At 41.6% G+C, this 19408-nt stretch overlaps 1 protein-coding gene across 1 annotated transcript; it reads right to left on the bottom strand.

Moving 5' to 3' along the window:
• Positions 1-744: 744 nt before the first annotated feature.
• LOC133420251 (caspase activity and apoptosis inhibitor 1) lies at positions 745-10760 on the bottom strand. The gene is made up of 7 exons (XM_061709885.1): positions 10620-10760; positions 3381-3572; positions 2695-2779; positions 2558-2606; positions 2407-2474; positions 1947-2303; positions 745-1787 (listed from the first exon to the last, which is right to left on the bottom strand). The coding sequence occupies exons 1-7, from the start codon at positions 10722-10724 to the stop codon at positions 1684-1686; spliced, it is 960 nt and encodes a 319-aa protein (XP_061565869.1). The 5' UTR covers positions 10725-10760; the 3' UTR covers positions 745-1683.
• Between the last annotated feature and the right edge of the window lie 8648 nt (positions 10761-19408).

The raw sequence follows: 19408 nt of genomic DNA, 5'->3' as shown, positions 1-19408 counted from the left end.
CACAGTGGCGTCAATTCAGTGGAAGCTAAGGTATGGCAAGGTAACGAGTCACAGAACTTAACTAGAGTATCAAATCAACACGTCCAGCAAATACTCATCACAGAAGTCTGCTATGGAGCTTATCTGTGTGGTCAAGAAAATTGGAACTTTTTCAAATGCAGTCTCGCTCACTGCAAAAACTCAAAATCTTACCAGGAATATTTGTCTTATTTCTAGTTAAAATGTCTCATTTTTAGTCAAAAAATCTCATTACACTTAAAACAAGAGTCATCACCAGAAAAATAACTTATTTGACTATTTTCACCTGTTTCAAGTAATTTTTCACTTGAAATAAGTAGAAAAATCTGCCAGTGGAACAAGATTTATCTTCTCATTACAAGCAAAAAAATCTTGTTCCACATGCATATTTATTTGCTTACTTATTTCAAGTGAAAATCTACTTGAAACAGGTGAAAATGGTTGTTTTTGAGTCTCGTCTTAAATGTAATCAGATTTTTTTGACTAAAAATTAGACATTTTAACTAGAAATAAGACAAATATTCTTGTTAAGATTTTGAGTTTTTGCAGTGTATAATAACTAGTGAAATCGATCATGTTGTTCTGATTTGCATTTATTCTATATGTATTAAGTAATAGAATAATGAATACAAATAGACAGAGTAATTCCATAAATGTATTTAAAAAACAAACATTTATATTCTCCCTTGAAGCCAAGGTGTGGGGGCTGCCGTACCTTCATACCCAATTGACGCCCCTGTTTTTGCACGAAACGGACTGGAAACCCATTCCAACATGGAATAAAAAAAAAAAGACAACTTAGTTACTCAAACAGTAAATCCGGTGACAAGGGAGATCCACCAGTCCTTTGTTTTAAAAGTTCACTTGTTTCATTCAAGCACAAATAAGAGTTCAGCATCAGTGATGTGAAGAGGGAACTACAATATGAATGTTAAACAAACTAAAATCACAGATGAAGAGTGGCTAAACATGTGGAAAATACACCACACATCCACCAATTTGCGGATCTGGAGGGAGTTCTCCTGGAAAAATCTGATAAGTTTTTTTATTTCACCCAAAGTCAAGAGTAAACAGTTGAACAAAAATACACCTTGTTGGAGAGGCTGTGGAACAATGAATGTGGATCACTCACACATTTTCTGGAAATGTGATAAAATCAGATGGTTCTGGAAAACGTTACACGATACATTGATGAAAATACTTGGATATAAGATTCCATTATCTTGTACAGTATTCTATTTGTGTAACCTAAGTGAAGAAAATATAAGAACGAAGGACAGATACCTGGTAAAAATATAACTAACAGCAACTAAGAAAGCTATCACGAAGAAATGGGGAAGGGAAGACACCCCTACTCAAGAACAATGGATTCACCTGGTCCAGGAAATCTATACAAACGAAAAAATGATACATCGCTTAAGGCTGCAGGAAGCCCAGTTCAGAGAGAAATGGACAAGATGGACAATATTTATGACTGAACAATGGCAAAACAAAAAAAAGGAAAATGGAATATGGACAGATTGCTTGGAAAGTGACTCCCATGTGTTGATGTTGTTTTATTTTTTCAAATGTGTTCTGTACTTGTTTTAGTACTATTTTGAGTGAGTTGTCCCACCTTTGTAAAGGGAAAATTTTCAATAAAAACTAAAGTGAATTTTAAACAAACTAAATGTTTTTGGCTATACAAAGCTTTTTCATATCTCCAGCTTTCATCAGAGCCTTTATGGCTCTTGCTCTCATTTCCAGCTCCAGGAGCTCCAGCTGCTTAACTGAAGGACCGGCCGGAGGAGAACCGGCCGGAGGAGAACCAGCCGGAGGAGAACCGGCCGGAGGAGAACCGGCCGGAGGAGAACCAGCCGGAGGAGAACCAGCTGGAGGAGAACCAGCCGGACGAGAACCGGCCGGAGGAGAACCGGCCGGACGAGAACCAGTCGGAGGAGAACCACTGGCAGGAGGAGAACCACTGGCAGGAGGCGCGCCTTGGTCGTCCAAACCCACGTCTGAGGACTGCGGTGGCCCACTTTTATCTTTAGCTTCGTCCTTGCTTGGAGCCAATGCTAAAATCTCATTGACACTTTTTTCGATGTCGTTTTGAATGTCTTTCTTAGGCTCCGTGGTGGTTGGTTTTACAGCCGGGAGAGAGCCTTCCCCTCTGCCGTCGCCCACTTTCACCTTCACCTCCAGGGGTTGGGCGCTCTGTTCTTCTTTGGGTCCCTCTATGTCACTATCGTAAGTGTCTGCGTTTATACTGAGGACATCACTCTCTTCTCCAGAGCCACCTCCCTCTGTAAAGAAGAAGAAAAGTTCATGTCCTTTTTTTCCTGTAAACGATACTTTCAACTGAAGGATTTCAATCAGAGTGAAGGACGCTACTCATACACAAATGACCTTGCTTAGGGTCTTCTGCTTTTGCCATTTCCTTCAGGCAAGACGTAGAGTCCACATTATTGTCTTGCCTAAATAAGGGAAACAAAAAAATTACACAAGGGAAAAAAAATAATCTTTAATTTCTCAAATTTACCTGAGTAAGTCAACTCACTGGCTTTCCAGGGCGTTTGCACTGCCGCTTCCACCCGTTAGCTCGTCTCCTTAACACAAACAAAGGCTTTAATTAAATGAAAACACTGTTGTGTTTCAATCACACACGGTCCTAAAAGTATTTGTAGAAACATTTACCTGCTAAGATCTGGATAATATTCTTCTCTGAGATTGGATCCAGTTGCTCCCAACACAGCGATTTGATTTCCTCTAAACTACATTCCTGTGAAGGAGAATCTGTTTTAGTGCATATCTGATGTGGTGCTTAGATAGCCGCTCAACCAAACGGTAAAAGAAAAGCCAAAGGCTTTCCTTTAGTTCTCCATCTGTTTGAGAATCGCCCACCGTTTTTTAATTAAAATGTCTATAAGGCCTGGAGATCTATAGCTTATTTATAGCTACAGATGGAAATCTGGGAAGTGACAAAAAAACGAGATACGTAGAGCAACAATACAAACGCTCGGATGTATTTGTCTTCTGAAGCAGAATAATCATACAAAGTAATGGAATATTTTTTCCTGGGAAAATGCAAAGTTTTAAAATGTAGCTACAGTCTTCCAAGGGATTAGTTTTGAGGACAAAAGGTGGTCGATACACAAAGAAAAGATCCATAGAGGCAAAGTCCAACATTTCAACTGTTATGAAATCAGATTGACTCACTTTTGAGTTTGCCTATGAACAGATCCATCAATCAATAACACCTTAGTTTAACAATATTTAACGATATTTAACTCCAACATCATCAATTACTGTGTCCAGCTGTATTCATCATAAGACATTGAACTTTGGGGGTCTAAAACTGAGCCTGTGTGCCCACAAATCACCTTAAATTCATCGGGAAGCATCTTCCGGAGCTTCTTCTCCCCTAACACTCGGAAACACTGCTCCAGCATTTCCTTCTTGTCACTGACGTAAGCTGTGATGGGCTGGAAGGGCAGGTTGAGGTTCAGTCCCCCTTCCTCAATGTCACTGCCAACCCTGTCCAGCTCAGCATCAGCCAGCTCATCCTTAGACTCCTGCAAGTTGAAGGGAAGGGGGAAAAAAAGTCCTCTGGTTACCTAAATGTTGCCACACAGATTTGAGATGATTCAAAAACACAATTTCAAAGATAACAGAGAAAAAGCTAATCGAAGTGGACAATTTAAAAGAGCTTTTTTGAGGAAGTAGGTGGATTTCCATTATTGAGGGTCCAGGGTAAAGCTTAAGAGGCTGGAAACTAGGGTTTTCCCGATCAGCATCTTTTAGCTCCTGATCCGATCCCGATCACTTGAGTTTGAGTATCTGCCGATCCCGATTTTTCCCGATCCGATCACTTTTTTTGGCTCCCGATACAATTCCGATAATTTTTCCAGATCAGATACATTTTGGACTAAAGAGGACTAAAACTCAAATTATCCTAAGTTTCTTTTATTGTCCATTGGAGAACAACATGGATATATATTTCAACAAAGCTTATCAGCTCTGGTGCCACAAAATGTAAAAACATGAAATTGTAAGATAAAACAAAGTGCAGAAAAGTGCAATAACAAAAATAAATACATTTAACTTCAAAAGAGGTAGTTGAATGACATCCAGTCAAACTCACAAACACAAGAAAATTAAAATACTTTCTGGCTTAACCTTAGTACAACATTCTAAATGGCATGAAATGAATAGCAGCAGCTTAATGAACATGAACAGATATAACATTTCACAATTCAAACATGTAAACCATGTTAGTTTTGCTTACTTCGTCGGCCAGAAGTGACGTTAGATGCAACGATATAAAAAAACGATTTAATATATATTAAAAACATGAATAACTAGGTATGTCCCGATACTTTTTTGGCCGATACCGATGTTTTGAAAATGCCGTGATCGGGCCCGATCGATCGGGCCAACACTACTGGAAACATAACAGGGTCTGTTCTTTTCAGCCATTGGTGGCTGCCCCGGTAGGATCCACTGACTTAGCCAACAACGACTCCAAACCTGCTGGCAGGAGTGCAGCACTTTCAACACTGCAGGAGGAGGAGAGATGGTTGCTGTGTTTGTTTGTACACACTTCAAACTGAAAGGATGGTGATGAATGAGAGGGCTTGAACATGAAGGGAGACAACGAACATCATCTCTTTTCCACCCGGCAATTTTTCTGGTTCGTGCTGAAGTACGTAACCCGGGGCAACTCCCAAAAGTTCTACTTGCAAAGCTTTTCCTGATAACGGAGGCCCTGTAAAAAATACCCCAAACCCTTGCTAGTGGAAGTCCACCTATAGTTCTAAGGTAGAAACCAGGAGTAGCCATGGTGCACAGTAGGGCTGGGCGATATGGACCAAAAGACATATCTCAATATTTTCTAGCTGAATAGCGATATTCGATATATATGGATACTTTTTCTGTGACATAATTGGGGTTTACCCCAAAGCATTATAGCATAGCATCTCTGTTAGCTTCATTTTTTTCAGTTTTAATACAAAGCCACTTGCCAAATGTCACACAGGAACCTTTATTAACAGAGGTCTGCACAATATCAAAATGTATAAAACAAATGAAATAAAAATAAACTGCCTGCATATATAGAATAAAAATGCTTCTTGAATAAAATAAAACAAATATCTCTTTCCTGCATAACAATTAAATTAAAATACACTGTGCAATTAATACAATGTAGACAGTAACAGGCAGACTTTTCCACTGAGGTTGACCGTTGTGCAAATAACAAAACATTTGTTCAAATCTCAAATAAAACATGTAAACAGATATTGCATCTCTTTGAGCAAATCTCAAATAATTACAAGTCAGCTACTGTACATTTTACAGATTTTGTGCCAGGAAAACTAACCTGTCAACACTGTCAGGTTTCAGCACACAAAGGTACTTTCTGCCAGCGCGAGGGGTCAGCGTTGATGTACAGTCAATGTGTCACAAAATAAGCTATATCGATATAAACGATATTGTCTCGTACCATATCACGTTTGAAAATATATCGATATATATTAAAATCTCGATATATCGCCCAGCCCTGGTGCAGCTAATATTTATGAGATTACCCTGAACCTTTGGGATGAGGCCTGCAGACCTCAACATTTCATATTTGGTGAATATTTGAGTAAATTGATATAGGACCTTTGCATTGGTTTTTAACTATTGGAAAACATTCCACGTTTCTTTTGTGTCTGTAACCCTATGACCCATCCAAATTTAAAGAAACACCTTTACCTTGTTCTTATTTTATGTTCCAATTTGTTGTAGTGTCAAATACTTTTAGTGCATTTGGTTAAAACCAAAATTAAAAACAAACCAACAACTGCACTGTTAGCATTTGTTCTGTAATTACCTAAAACTTCAGGATGGGAACTGCAGGCCTGGACATTCCAGATTAATTTAGCATTCCCACTGTTTTATTTCCACATTTCCTCCTCATGTTTTATTTTCTGTGGCAACTCATAAAATCTTTAGACTGCAAGTGTTGCCACAGGCACCGTTATGACTGCTTAAAAATACAATACTTAAAGTCAGACCTTCATGATCACTTAAATCAGCTGAGAAGACTCGGCAGTAATGAGACTGAATGAAAAAAGAAAGCAGTAAAATCTGATAAGAAGTACCTTTTTTGAAATTAATTATGTTTCCTGGCTAACTTGTGCTACGACTATATCATTTCCCCTGGGGATTAATAAAGCATCATTCAATACAATTCAATTCAATTAATCTCTAAACGTTAAATAGCAGTTATGCTCTAATGTAGAATGTTCGTCTGATTCCTGCTGGTAGCAAAAGAAATAATATTATTAGAGAAATAACATACTCAAATAAACAAGGAGTGCTTTTAAATTAAAATGCAGTTAATGTAATCTAGTCAGTGCAGCAAATGAATAAAATAACTGCTACAAGAGACTTCTCTCTCTTATTTAATACAACCCACTCCGGCAATTCTCCTAAGGAAAGGCACAGGTGAAATTAATAACATGAATATTTCCACTTATTGTCCCAGTGAGTCATAAGGGATAATCATGACAGTTACAGGGCTGCCTGCTGGGTAGTAATTGTGTTTTAGGCCATGTTAGATTTGGATCATTTCTGCATCATAGTATTAACACACCTCTTTAAAAATCATCTCCACATTGTTTTGCAGAGTTGGGTGACTGACAGATGTGCTGCTGCCCTCTTAATCACTTCCTGTCTTGAACCTCCTCTGCTGCACTTCAGTAGCTCATAAAGTGGTGGTTTACTGCCCCCTGCTGTTCACCGTGATACATCACTTCTTATGTACAGCTGAGCAGCTTTTGGTGAGCGTGGACTGGCCCCAACCTTTTTCATTAGGAGTCTTCAACTAAAATTTACAAACCATGAAATCCTTTTTTGTAGGCATTGATAAAAGTCAGCTGTGCAGTCTCATTCAAGGAAAAACAAATCCGAGAGTACAAATGAAATGTTTGCTGTAGGAGCAATGATAGAGGTTAAAAGGATGTCAGGGGGAGTTGCCCTGTTTAGATGAGGATTTGGAGGAAGCAAAGGGCAAGAGGGGAGGTGTGGAAGTACCAAAGACAGACATATACACACACACACATATATATATATATATATATATATATATATATATATATATATATATAAAAAAGGCTTCTTCCGGCTCTCAGCGAAGGCGGACGCTTTTTCTGCTCTCTCCTCCTTATCTGCCCTGCTGCTGCTTTTGTCCTGTCTTGTCTTCAGAGTCTCTCCTTTTCACTCCTCTGAAACTCTACAATCATGGAATTGATTAACTGGTCTCTCAGTACCATTGACCAAATTTTTGCAACGAGAAGCCAGGGGGTAAGGGAGCCCTCTTGCCCCGACGGAACATTTTTTGCTGGCTACACGATGGACGCGTACAAGAACTGGCGTCCGATGTGTCTCAAAATTTTATCTGTTGAGGATGTTGAGGATCCTGCCTCCCAGAACTGTACGGCTGCCCGAAAAACATCAAGGACGCTTGGCTGCGCTCTCTGGGCGAAAGGTCCTCGGACTTATCGCGTCACAGACTCTCACATACACACTTACACACACACCCCCCTCTCCCCATATCCAATCGCCTTCCTGGCTCCCCCTCTTATCAGCCCCCCTGACAAGGACGTTCGAGTTTGAGCGCCAGCTACGCGGCCCTCACTTGGATGAACTGTGCCGGGACCACCACCCCCCCCCCCCAGAGATCAGCACCTCCAAATTCCAAATCTGAGACCATGGCTCTGAGTCACAAAAGCGTTAACTACCCTATCTAGATCGGGAATGAGGTGCTGCCTCAAGTGGAGGATTTTTAATACATTGAGGTGGATCAGTGCAGCGTCTGCAGTGATGCAGACTCTGTATTAGTCTGTTGTGATGGAAAAAAGGGCTGAGCCAAAAGGTAAGGCTCTCTGTTTACTTGTCAATCTATGTCCCACACCTTCCAGAGGCGCATTAGGTAAGGAGGCCACCTGAGTGCCACTTTTGGTTTGGTGTTTCAAGTACATCCAACTGAGAAGGCCCTGAGGTAGACTCATGACAAGCTGGAGAGATGATATCTCTCCGCTGGCCTCGGTATTCCCAGGGAGGGGTTGGAGAGGGTAGCCAAGGAGAGGAAGGTCCAGGCCTCCTTGCTTAAGCTGCTCCCCCCATGACCCAAATCTGGGGAGGAACATAATGAATGGATGGATGGATAAGTAAGGCTACACTCTCCATGAACTGTGTGTGCAGAGGAAACTGCAGGTCTGTAAATGTTAACATGGAGCAAGTTCCATAACCAGAGTGTAAGATCTGCGTGTTCGTTTGTCTGGTGTACCATTAGAAAACCAGTGAACAGAATCAAATGTTAATACAAGCTTTTATTATATCATGCACAATGTTTTCCAGCCGGAGGTACACTTTTCTCAAACCACATAAGTAGGAGATAAATGCACAGCGTGGTCATCAATCCAGTCATATTTATACTGAAAAAGGGAGGTGTTTTGTACGTTATAGGAGCTGATGTTGAACCTCATCTGGGAGGCCAACTACAGGGAAAGAAACTTAAACATGTAACTTTCAGCCATATATTTTCTGTTGTCTATCTCTAATCCGACATGCCAACCCAGCAAAGATCTACGACAACCAAAACCCAGAGAAAAACAGGAGGGGACCCATCAATCTTAAACATCCGTTTTCTCTTCATTGTCTTCACCTGAAGAAGAACCCAGCTAATCAGTCTGGTCATAAAAACAGGATGTGTTCCTGCGCTGAGAGCAACCATCAGTGTACAATCTTATAGAAAAAAAACTGTCGTACTTTTAACAATTTCATAAAATCCTAACAAGAGTGGGGGATGCTCTGCAAGAGAGAGGGATGAAAGGCAGTAAGAGTGAGAGGGACGGGATCTGCAGGAATGAGGGCGAGGACAGCAGAATGGAAGATGGAGAGGCGGTAAAGACAGAAAGCTTTAAATGCCTGTGGTCAACTTCTCAATGAGGGATGTGCAGTGAAGGTTGGAGAGGAGAGTGAATAAACAACAGGAGATGACATCCCAAATAAAATCAGGAGGTGGACTTGGAGGCATTTGAGTTGAAAATGCTTTGTATTACAAAAGGAAAACACAACTTTAAAGTTGTACAGATTAGGGCTGGAAATGTCAGAAATACTGTTCTGGGGTGCAAAAGTGAGCGGTGCCTTGCACTTAATTTTATACGTTTAAGTCTATCTTGAGTTAGGTATCTGCAGTAATCTCAGTCCTTGGGTGGAAGTTAATTGTAAATCACAAGCAGTCTCCTCCAAGTCTGGGAATTACAAGACAATCAAATACGTTATTCATTATTGTTTTTAGTGTTTCCCTGTCCATGCTGTGTCATTCAAAGATGCAGTTTATATTGTTAGGAGTGTTGTCATGTTTCACAAAGTAAGATGGTTGTAGTTGCCTAATGAGTGACCCCACAAGATCCCCAGCCTTAAATCTGTCACTTTAAACTCTGGCTCTTTGGTCTTAAGATGTTAGAGGGTATTTTGCTTTTAAACCGAATGAATGAGTGAATGAATTACAAAAACACAAAATTATAAATTACACTTATACATTACAGACAGTACTCGAGTTGTAAAATAAAATCAGGGGGGATGGTGGATTTTATCATATGGGGACAGATAATTTGTGCTGATTACAAATAATATAATATATTACAAATAATAGCAGTGACCAAAACACCTGCAGAAATAGTGCAGGAATGACATAGCAGCAGTTAAATGCAGCCTTCTGTAAGCTTTAAATATCCACTGGGCTTACATCAAATACATCAAAACACAACAATAAAAAACAGTTTTCTGAACTTATCAGTATGACTCTGTCCTTCACAGGATAAGTAAAATGGATCACTGCAAAAACTCAAAATCTTAACAAGAATATTTGTCTTATTTCTAGTTAAAATGTCTCATTTTAGTAAAAAAAATCTCATTACACTTAAAACAAGACTCATCACTGGAAAAAACAATTTTCACCTGTTTCAAGTAGAGTTTCACATGAAATAAGTAGAAAAATCTGCCAGTGGAACAAGATTTTTTTGCTTGTAATAAGAAGATCTTGTTCCACTGGCAGATTTTTCTACTTATTTCAAGTGAAAGTTTACTTGAAACAGGTGAAAATTGTCAAATAAGTAATTTTTATGGTGTTATTTTTCTGGTGATGACTCTAAATGTTGAAATAGCAGTAAAACCACATTCATTGATGAAATGATATAAGGGATGGAAAGGGGGGATGGCAGTTTTACAGGGGGGATGATTTGGACCGTTTTTATTTCAGGGGGGGGATGCCATCCCCCCTCATCCTCCCTCAACCCCAGTACTGATTACAGATCCAGTTTCCATATAATTTGCCATTTGGAACGTGCATGTGTGATGCTCCTGCGTTTTTGCACCCGCAACCCTGTCTGATGTTACACTTTACTGTGCAACTTAAGCTGAAAATATGCTCTGGAAGGAGTCAGAATTGCAAAAACAGCACCTGTGATTTATATATGTGCTCTCAATCAAAAGCCTTTTCGTAGTTAATGTTTCCTATAGTTTTAAGGTATTAAAGCTGGGGTGTGTGCAGTGTTGCCTGCATGTCTCACCTCTGTGCGGGGATCCAAGCTTCTGCGTTTCCTGCCGTCTGGTCTTTCTTCACTGTGCAAATGTTTCCTTTTCTTTTGGCTGCTACTAGATTTCTTTTTCAGCATTTTCCGCTAAATGATAGAGTTTTAGTTCTCTTTTTATTCACAGCCGCATGAGCTAGAGTTATGGCGTAGAAGAAGAGACTTCTTATTCTTCTTCTTGCTCTGCTACTGCGTCTGAACCTCCAGCGCTGTTACCGCCACCCGCTGGCAGACAGCGGTATTGCAGGGTGGTAGTATCTCATACTGTAGAGCAGAGTGGTCCTCAACCTTTTTTCAGTGATGTACCCCCTGTGAAATATTTTTTCAGCCAAGTACCCCCTAACCAGCGCAAAGCACTTTTGGTTGTAAAAAAAGACCTAAAACAGAGCACTGTGGCATCAGTAACTGATTTATTAAACATAAAAATATTGCTGCTACGCTTCAACCACGATTCCATCGTTGGTCCAAGTGATTGACAGGTGAAGCCAGGCGGCATTTGACAGGTTAGGTGGAACCATCCTGGTGTGGGGGATACTCTGCGGTTTTAGGATAATAAGTTGAATAGCCTACTCCTGAGGATAGAATTCATTTTATGAATTTAGACTTGTATTTTCCTCAATTATTTATGAAATATTTATTTTTAAAGGATTTTTGCATGGATGCTACTTTTTAAATATATATAATATATGTTTAAAATAAGTAAACCTGTGTTTATTTCTGTAGTTATTCAACAAGTTTATCACTGAAATTATCTATTACATTTTATGGTAAAATAACTCAAAATTTTCCAAAATATGGTAAAGAGGTAAAGAGTACACACACACAAATATATAAACTTTTGCAATTTTATACTTATATTTTCAGTTTGTTTAGTAACCACGGATCCAAAACATGCCACAAACATGCCTAAAAATAATAATAATGAGAGAGAAACAACAAATATGGAGAAAGGCATGCAAAGTTAGTGACATGCAATAATGACACACAGAGAAAGAGACAGTGAGTGGAAAAGAGGTTCTCAGTGCAACATGGGAGGTCCATAGCACCAGCCTTATCCATCCTGTACAAGTAACTCAGGGAAGAAAGAGCTATATTCACAGGGTTCACAGGAACATTTATATCCTAATTTTAAAAGTAAAGTGGACATCTAACTAAACATTGGGAGCTGGTTCCTCAGATAGGAACCTGAACGCTTCTACATTTAGAAACTAGGAACCGCAAGTGAAGCCGTAGTTTCAGTACTTAGTTGGAATAATATGGAAAATCATTTGGATACGATGATACTTGATCATAAATGGTTTTTATAAAAGTGCGGAGAAGGATCTTAAATTATCTTCTTCATTTTTAAGAAGGCCAATATAGAGAAAGGTAAAACTGGAGAAATATGATCCTTCCTGCTAATTCCTGTCATAAGTCTTAACTGCAACTTTTGTGATAAGCTGGATAGTGTTTAGACTACAAATTGAATGTCCTAATGGTAAGAAAACACCATTAGAAACTGAGTTAGAAAAGGCTAACAGTTGTTTTCTGAAACTAAGAGTCTTCTTCTTTGTACATGAACAAAAACTGTCACCTTTTCTGGAAATGGCGTCATATCCTTATGTATTTTGACAGAAACATCTCCCAGTAGCAGGTGTCTCTCTTAACTCAACCTTGCTCTTCAAACTAATTTTAATAAACAGTGCAAATCAGATTCGTTAACATAGATACATTTTAAACCTCCAACTCTTTTGCATCATTCAAGTCAACACACTGCATCTACTTTATTTGCTGCATATAGCTACATTTATCTCAATTTTTTCAATCTTTTTTTTGCTATGAAAATCAATTTTCATACATGAAAACGTACATTTTGCTTAAGTAAAATTCAAATATACTGTGGAAAATCACTTCGGCAAATGAAAAGCTCACATTAACTTCCATCTGGAGCAGAATTAAACATCCCCGCTGCCGTTTCCATGCCGCCCTCCTCACTATAAAACCTAGGTCACATTTCCATCAGCCGGACCCAGACGCAGATTTCATGGTGGTGACGACACAAGCAAGTTGTAAATCACTCTAATTGGCTTCCCGGCCTCTGCCTGGAATAAGGCAGGAGCCGGCGTGATGGCTGTCCGGGCGCCATGGCGACAGCTGTCTCCACATAATGCGGGTTGTTATCCCAATGCCATCCGCCAAATTATGCGGTGGATATGGTGGGAGGCACACATCGATCACAATCACGCCCCGGTGTGTTTTCTTTGCAACATCTGCTCCCGTGTGTCTGGATATTACCTCATTAAAAGGCCGATGATGGAGCTGGGTCACTGGAAGGGAACACTGCATCTGGTCGTCGTGAGAAGAATGAAAAAATACAACTACTCTGTGCATTTGACTAAATTCTCACAACTTTTGCCAAAGCAATTCTCTCTAAGTTACTCCTCAGAGTTGTTATGAGTCAATTCTGCTTGGAATTACACATAACGCACAAATTTGATTACATGCTGGTCAGACAAACAGGGTTTTTCTAATTCTCATTTTGTCTCCAAATATGTGTTGGACATGCATGTCTCTGCAGGCTAACAGGGAAGATGTCTAAGAGAGAGCAGAAACTTTCTGCTTTTCTCACTTAGTATACTCATTCATGTGAAAGTATAAGTTGCAGAAATCAAGACATTTCACAGTGAGTGTCTATGATAAAGTGAATGTATTTTTTGATGATATAATTAATTATATTGTAAAACTTTTTACTCTATTATAATACATTATATTATATAATAAACAAATAATAATGATATGATATCATAATTTATTATATTAAAGTTAAAAAGAAATCTATTTATTGTAGGAAAGCAACAAGGCTGCATAGTGTCCCGGACATCATAGTTGTATCATTGTTTTTTTTTTAATTTGTTGTCCATTTTATATCTAGTGGCTAGGATGAAAATCAGCACCTCCAAATGCGAGGCCTTTGATTGTTTTTCAGTTAGTCACATCTGTGTATGCTAACACATCCAAATGAAACAATAGTCATATTGCCCTCGTAAATACTGACATTTTTAAACAACACTCCCAAACTAATCCTTTTATTAAAAAAGAAAAACAGGTCATTTAAGTTGTAGCACAAGTTTTATCACCCCAGCAATTTATGAACACTTTTTGTTGAAGCCATATAAGTTGTGAACATTTAACTCTCCAATCAACACCTGCACTTGACGAATCGACAGAATAACAACTTCTGTGCAGGAAAGCTGCTGTGCCAGCTCAGGAAGTCCAGCTGTGTATTTCCATGACAAATCATTTGCTACGTATCGAAGACTGCAAGTTTTTCTTCTTCTCTTCTTGGCGGTAATTCTCCTTAGATGTTCACAGTTTCCATTCACCACTGTGAAAGTACAATAGCGCGAATACAGACTTGTTTCCACTGAATGATACGGAGTGATTTAAACCAGTGGGGTATAATGCACATGTTTTTCTTCATGTGTGTGTTTCCATTGTTAAAAGTTGGAAATGGTACCAAAATAACCACTTTTAGGCACAATTCTGTTGTTGTTCCAATGCCAACAGTAGGGTAGACTGAAAGTGGAGCTGTAACAGCTGCAGTTCTGGTTGATAAAGGATTGTAACTGCTGTGTTATGTGGGGACAAACACAGGAAGAAAATACAGCGTCAATTAGCAATGAGGAAAGAGTGTTATCATACAGCAATGACAGTGATAAGCAATGCTCCAGGAGATGCAGGCGGCAGGATTACTGGTAAAAAAAAGAAAGAAACACGCTGAAACTAACGGCTGAGCAATGCTGGAGTTAATGTAAGAAGGGAATAAGGACAATAAAATCAGAGATCACAACAGTTGGAGTTGGATTTTCGTGAGACACTGTGCTGCTCAGGTATGTTGTTATTCTGGCTGTGTAGCTATACATGGAAATGCAACCAATGTTTGAGCTCAATCTTCCAAACTCTACTGATAATTTCCAGCTTTTGTGAGGTATTGTATCTAATCAAACACAGTTGAGGGGTACTTTACCAGTAATAATCTGAAAGAAAATGAACTCACAGCATATTCCTTGTCTGCATAGCCATCGCAATTAATCTAATTGCTCTGTATTTGACTTTAGTTTCCAAATCCAAAGTCAAATCCAGAGCTCTAGGGCATGTGGTGGGCACACTGGAACATGTTGCTAGTGTGTTGCTATTCTCCCACCACGCCTCCATCCACTCCTAACCTCCTAACACCACCTATCCTAATCATTTAGTTGGAGTTCATGGGCTTTGCTGTCACTCAAACTCATTATTTTTTAAATCAGGAAGTTAGAAAACAGCCTAAACCTCACACCCACGTCAACACACATGGTTAGGGTTAGAGTTCTGAGGCAAAAGAAATACGTTTGAAAAGAGAAACGAGTTGGAACACTGATGACTGACTGTTGGCTTTGTAATAAAAACGTGGCTATCCAAAGTGGTATCAGGAACTCTGCAGTCATCTTGGTTGTTTTGAATTGTGGCTATTGGACACTTTTGTATGAGCAATAGCACTGTAGCAAGGGCTAGTACTACGGGGGTCACCCGACAGGAGGACACAGGGTTTAGTGCAGGAACTCCTTTATTCTTCCACCCAGACCCACGTGCACCAGCAGAACCGTCAGCAGCACTCTTGCTGGTGTGCAGCTGCTCTTTATGTAGCCAGGCAGGGTGGAGATGCGGATTGAGCACACCTGTGTCCAATGAGCTGAGTGGCTGCTCCTCCACCCTGCCACACACCCCCATCGCCCGACTCAGGCTGGGGACCATCCGGCTTACCCTACGTTCACACTGAAAGCGTCACGGGCGTCCCGACGCCAGCATCTCGCCGCTTGGTGCATTCACACTGAAAGCGTCAGTGCCTGCAGCGGGGCGGGGGTGGGCGGGGTATTCAAGCTGCGCTGCAGAACTGAAGGGAACAGCCTACACATATAGCGTACACATCTTCAGTTTCCTATTTCACCATAGATCACACTTTGGGACGCCTTCTTTATATTTTAGCGTTATTTCCGCGTAGATAAGAGTGAGTTTGATGCTCCTTAACAAGTTTGGTCCTGGATCAACATCAACCGCCAGAGTCCTTGCTCCCAGTGAACCATAAATCCGCCTAGGCTGATTTATGGTTCCGATTTTTCAACTTTTAAATTGACGCGCCGCGTCCGCCGCCCGCACGTCCCGCTGCCCCCGCCGCCTCTCGACGCCCGTTTTTCATAGACAATGAATGGCAGCCAGACGCCTATGACGCCGGTGACGCTTTCAGAGTGAATGCAGGGTTAGCCAACCCCCCCACCCCCCCCCCCCCCAGCGCGGGAGAGGAAGCCAAGGACCGCTATCCGAGCCCCCAGGCCTTCCCGGTTTGGCCATCCGCCCGAGACGGCTCAGGAGGTCGCCCTCTGCGTCGGGCCGACCGCCGAGAGGGCCGCTCTCGGGACTGGGCCGAGAGTGGCCTCGGGGCAGACGGAATCCGTGGCGCTGGCCAAGGTGCGCCCAGGACCGCCTCCGGCACAGAAGTTGGCGCCTCCGCCTCCGGGATCGACGCCTCCGTCTCCGGGACCGACGCCGACGTCTCCGCCTCGGCGACGTCTCCGTCTCCGCCTCGGCGACGTCTCCGTCTCCGCGACCGACGCCTCCGCGACCGACGCCTCCAGGACTGCCGTGACAAATGTCCGGCGTGGCGCCGGGGTGGGTCGCACTGCGGGTCCCACCGCCCCTGGGGCCGTCGCCGGGGCCGTCGCCGGGGCCGTCGCCGGGGCCGTCGCCGGGGCCGTCGCCGGGGCCGTCGCCGGGGCCGTCGCCGGGGCCGGCGCCGGGGCCGGCGCCGGGGCCGTCGCCGGGGCCGTCGCCGGGGCCGCCTCAGGAGCCGTCGCTTGGTGGCCTGCAGCCTCTGCCTCACGGCCTGCCGGCTGCTGCGCCTCCAGCACTGCGATCTGCTGCTCCCCTTGGCTGTGCAACAGGGCTGCCAGGTCCGCCAGCACCTGTGCCAGCGCCTCCAGGGTCCGCTCCCCGCATTCCTCCTCCATCCTGTCGGGCCCCCCGTTGGGCGCCAGTGTAGCAAGGCTAGTGCTACGGGGGTCACCCGACAGGACAGAGGACACAGGGTTTAGTGCAGGAACTTTATTCTTCCACCCAGACACACGTGCACCAGCAGAACCTTCAGCAGCACTCTTGCTGGTGTGCAGCTGCTCTTTATGGAGCCAGGCAGGGTGGAGAGGCGGATTGAGCACACCTGTGTCCAATGAGCTGAGTGGCTGCTCCTCCACCCTGCCACAAGCACAAAGCTTGACCCTTCCTTGTTGTGATTGGCTCGGGATATTCTGAACTGGTGGAAATGTGAGGCATATCATATCCGAGAGATTTTTTGCAAAGTGAATGAATATGGCTGGCCAGACTAATGGCTAATGTAGGTGTATTATGTATTTCTTTCTAAAGGGCAAAAGTCATTAAGTATGTAAAGGTTTTTGCGCAAATATACTTGATTATTCAACCTAAAACATCTTCAGCACTGCAAGTTTCCCCTGAAATGTTCCGGATAAATACAAATATGCTGCTGTATGAAGGTCATTTATGGTGATTCAATGTCTCCCACAGAACTTTGTTTAGCTCTCTTAATTTTGCAGTGGAAATTGTAGAGGTAAATAAAATAAAAATCTCCCAAGAGACTCTCGTTCCTAGAAAAACTTGACTAAATTCTCTGCTGGAAACAAAATACAGCCTTGATGTCAGAAAAATTGAGAAGAAATACTGCATAAAAACATTTAATTTAGCCCGAAACAATTAGTAGTAGTAGAGTCGTTTCAGCTATCATCCATGATAACCGTCGGCTTTGCCAGCCAATTAAATTTAATTAAACATGTAACTTATCAGCAGTTATGAAGTCATGAACAGTCTGAAAGACCACTCCTTTTATAAAAAGAAAATCAGCATGTACCTCTAACTTACCTTTTTTAAATAACCACGTTCCAGTTAAAGGCTCCTATGTTGACAAATTTGAATCAAATGTAGCAATATTTACATCATTCCTTTTATGTTTTCTGGTTTTTCATTGTGCGTGATGTGAAAATGACAAATATTTAACATATGCAGCTTTAATTCTTCTTTTTGTAAGCAATTACCAAAATAAAGGAGCTAAGGAGCTCGACTGGACGACTTTAAAAGTTAGCATTTTGCTAATAGTGACTTCATATCTCCATTTAAATGTTTTAGAAAAAGGCCTATAATTTAGAACCTCACAAGACCATAAATAAGAGCACTAGAAAGACCAATCGGTCTGTTTCCTGAACTGTTCTCTCTCAAGGAGCATTTCTTTTCTCCATTCTGCTCTAAAGCAACACGTTGGACGACCCCAAAAACAAGGCAACATGTACCATAAGCAGCTGATCCCTTGATTAACGAAAGCCAGAGATATCTATAGAAAGAAAAAGCCTGTTGCCTCTCAGCGTCTTCTAGGAGCAGTGTAGCTCATCAAGAACAGTGATCGCTGCAGAGTGAAGTGGATTTAAATTACAGGTGCAGCGGGAAACATGAAACACTCACAGCGTTGCCTTCTGGCTCCCACTAGTCACTTTATGCTACAGCAGAGACCTCTTTTAAAAATTCATGAAGCCTCTGAGCTTTGAATTAAAAGTGCATGGAGACTAAAGCCTTGGTTTAAAACAATTAACTTAAAACTATCAAGGATAAATGTGATTTGAATTAAGATATGCATTATTCCCTAAAGAACAATTTTGAAAGATGAAGTTGCACTTACAGTGTAAGTTTATATGACATGTATAACATATATGGCTATATAACATAATTTAATAGTGTACAATTCAAAGTGAAAGAATATTGAGTTATTTGACAAAAACGATCTATATTCAAGTTGCACTTGAAAAAAAAATTGTGATGGAGAGCATACGTTAAGGTGCTTGAAGTAAACACACACAAACATTTGGAGATACCACAACTCTTTCATTCTTCAGGGCCATTTAAGTTAGTCAGAGTAGATTTATCCAGCGTTGACATTTTCACCATCATCCACTTTTACATCTCTCTGCATGTTTGGTACCTCTGAACTGCTTAATGTAAAGCTCTAAGACCAGTTTAAACAGCTGCTGTCAACAGTGCATGTAAAGACAGGGTTGACATGAGTGCATTCATACTCAGGTATAAACAAAGCATGTCATGCGGACCAGTGAACCCAATGCTTGTACATTTACCATCTATCAGCATCTCTCTGTGTCCCATGCTCCTCTCCCCACCTGCTCCGTACCGGTTCTCCACATTTCAAATTTTAACCCTCCCTTTCCGCGCCCTACAGCTCTGGTCACCGCCTGAGCTTTATTCATGGGTTCCTGTTGTGTGGTTTCTATCTAGTTGTTCCTCTGGGATGCACTCTGCACTGTTGCCACTGCTGGCATTCACATTTATTCTGCTGCTGCATGAAGAAGTCGTGGGCGGTTGGGTCTCAGGTGACTGTTGCTCCTTCCCATCCACCAACTGGTTAGCTGATGTGGGTGTTCGTATCCCCCACGCAGCATTGGATACACACGTCGTCATCACGGGTCACGTCGCTTCGCAATACCAATTCCCAGCACTCACTTTGCTCCCATTATGGCTCTGTCACTCCCTCCAGAGACAGAAAAGTCAACGAACAAAATGTTCAAGTCAGTTTGTCCCACCTCGCGTGCAGTTTACACAAACAGTGAGGTGTGATAAAAGGTGATACATCTGATTCTTCTACACGAGTTGCGCTGGGTTTAGATCATCATGGCACAGGTGAGTTTTAC

The sequence above is a fragment of the Cololabis saira genome, chromosome 20, assembly GCF_033807715.1.
Source record: "Cololabis saira isolate AMF1-May2022 chromosome 20, fColSai1.1, whole genome shotgun sequence".
In the NCBI taxonomy this organism is placed as follows: Eukaryota; Metazoa; Chordata; class Actinopteri; order Beloniformes; family Belonidae; genus Cololabis; species Cololabis saira.
This window is presented reverse-complemented; position numbering and strand designations above follow the sequence as displayed.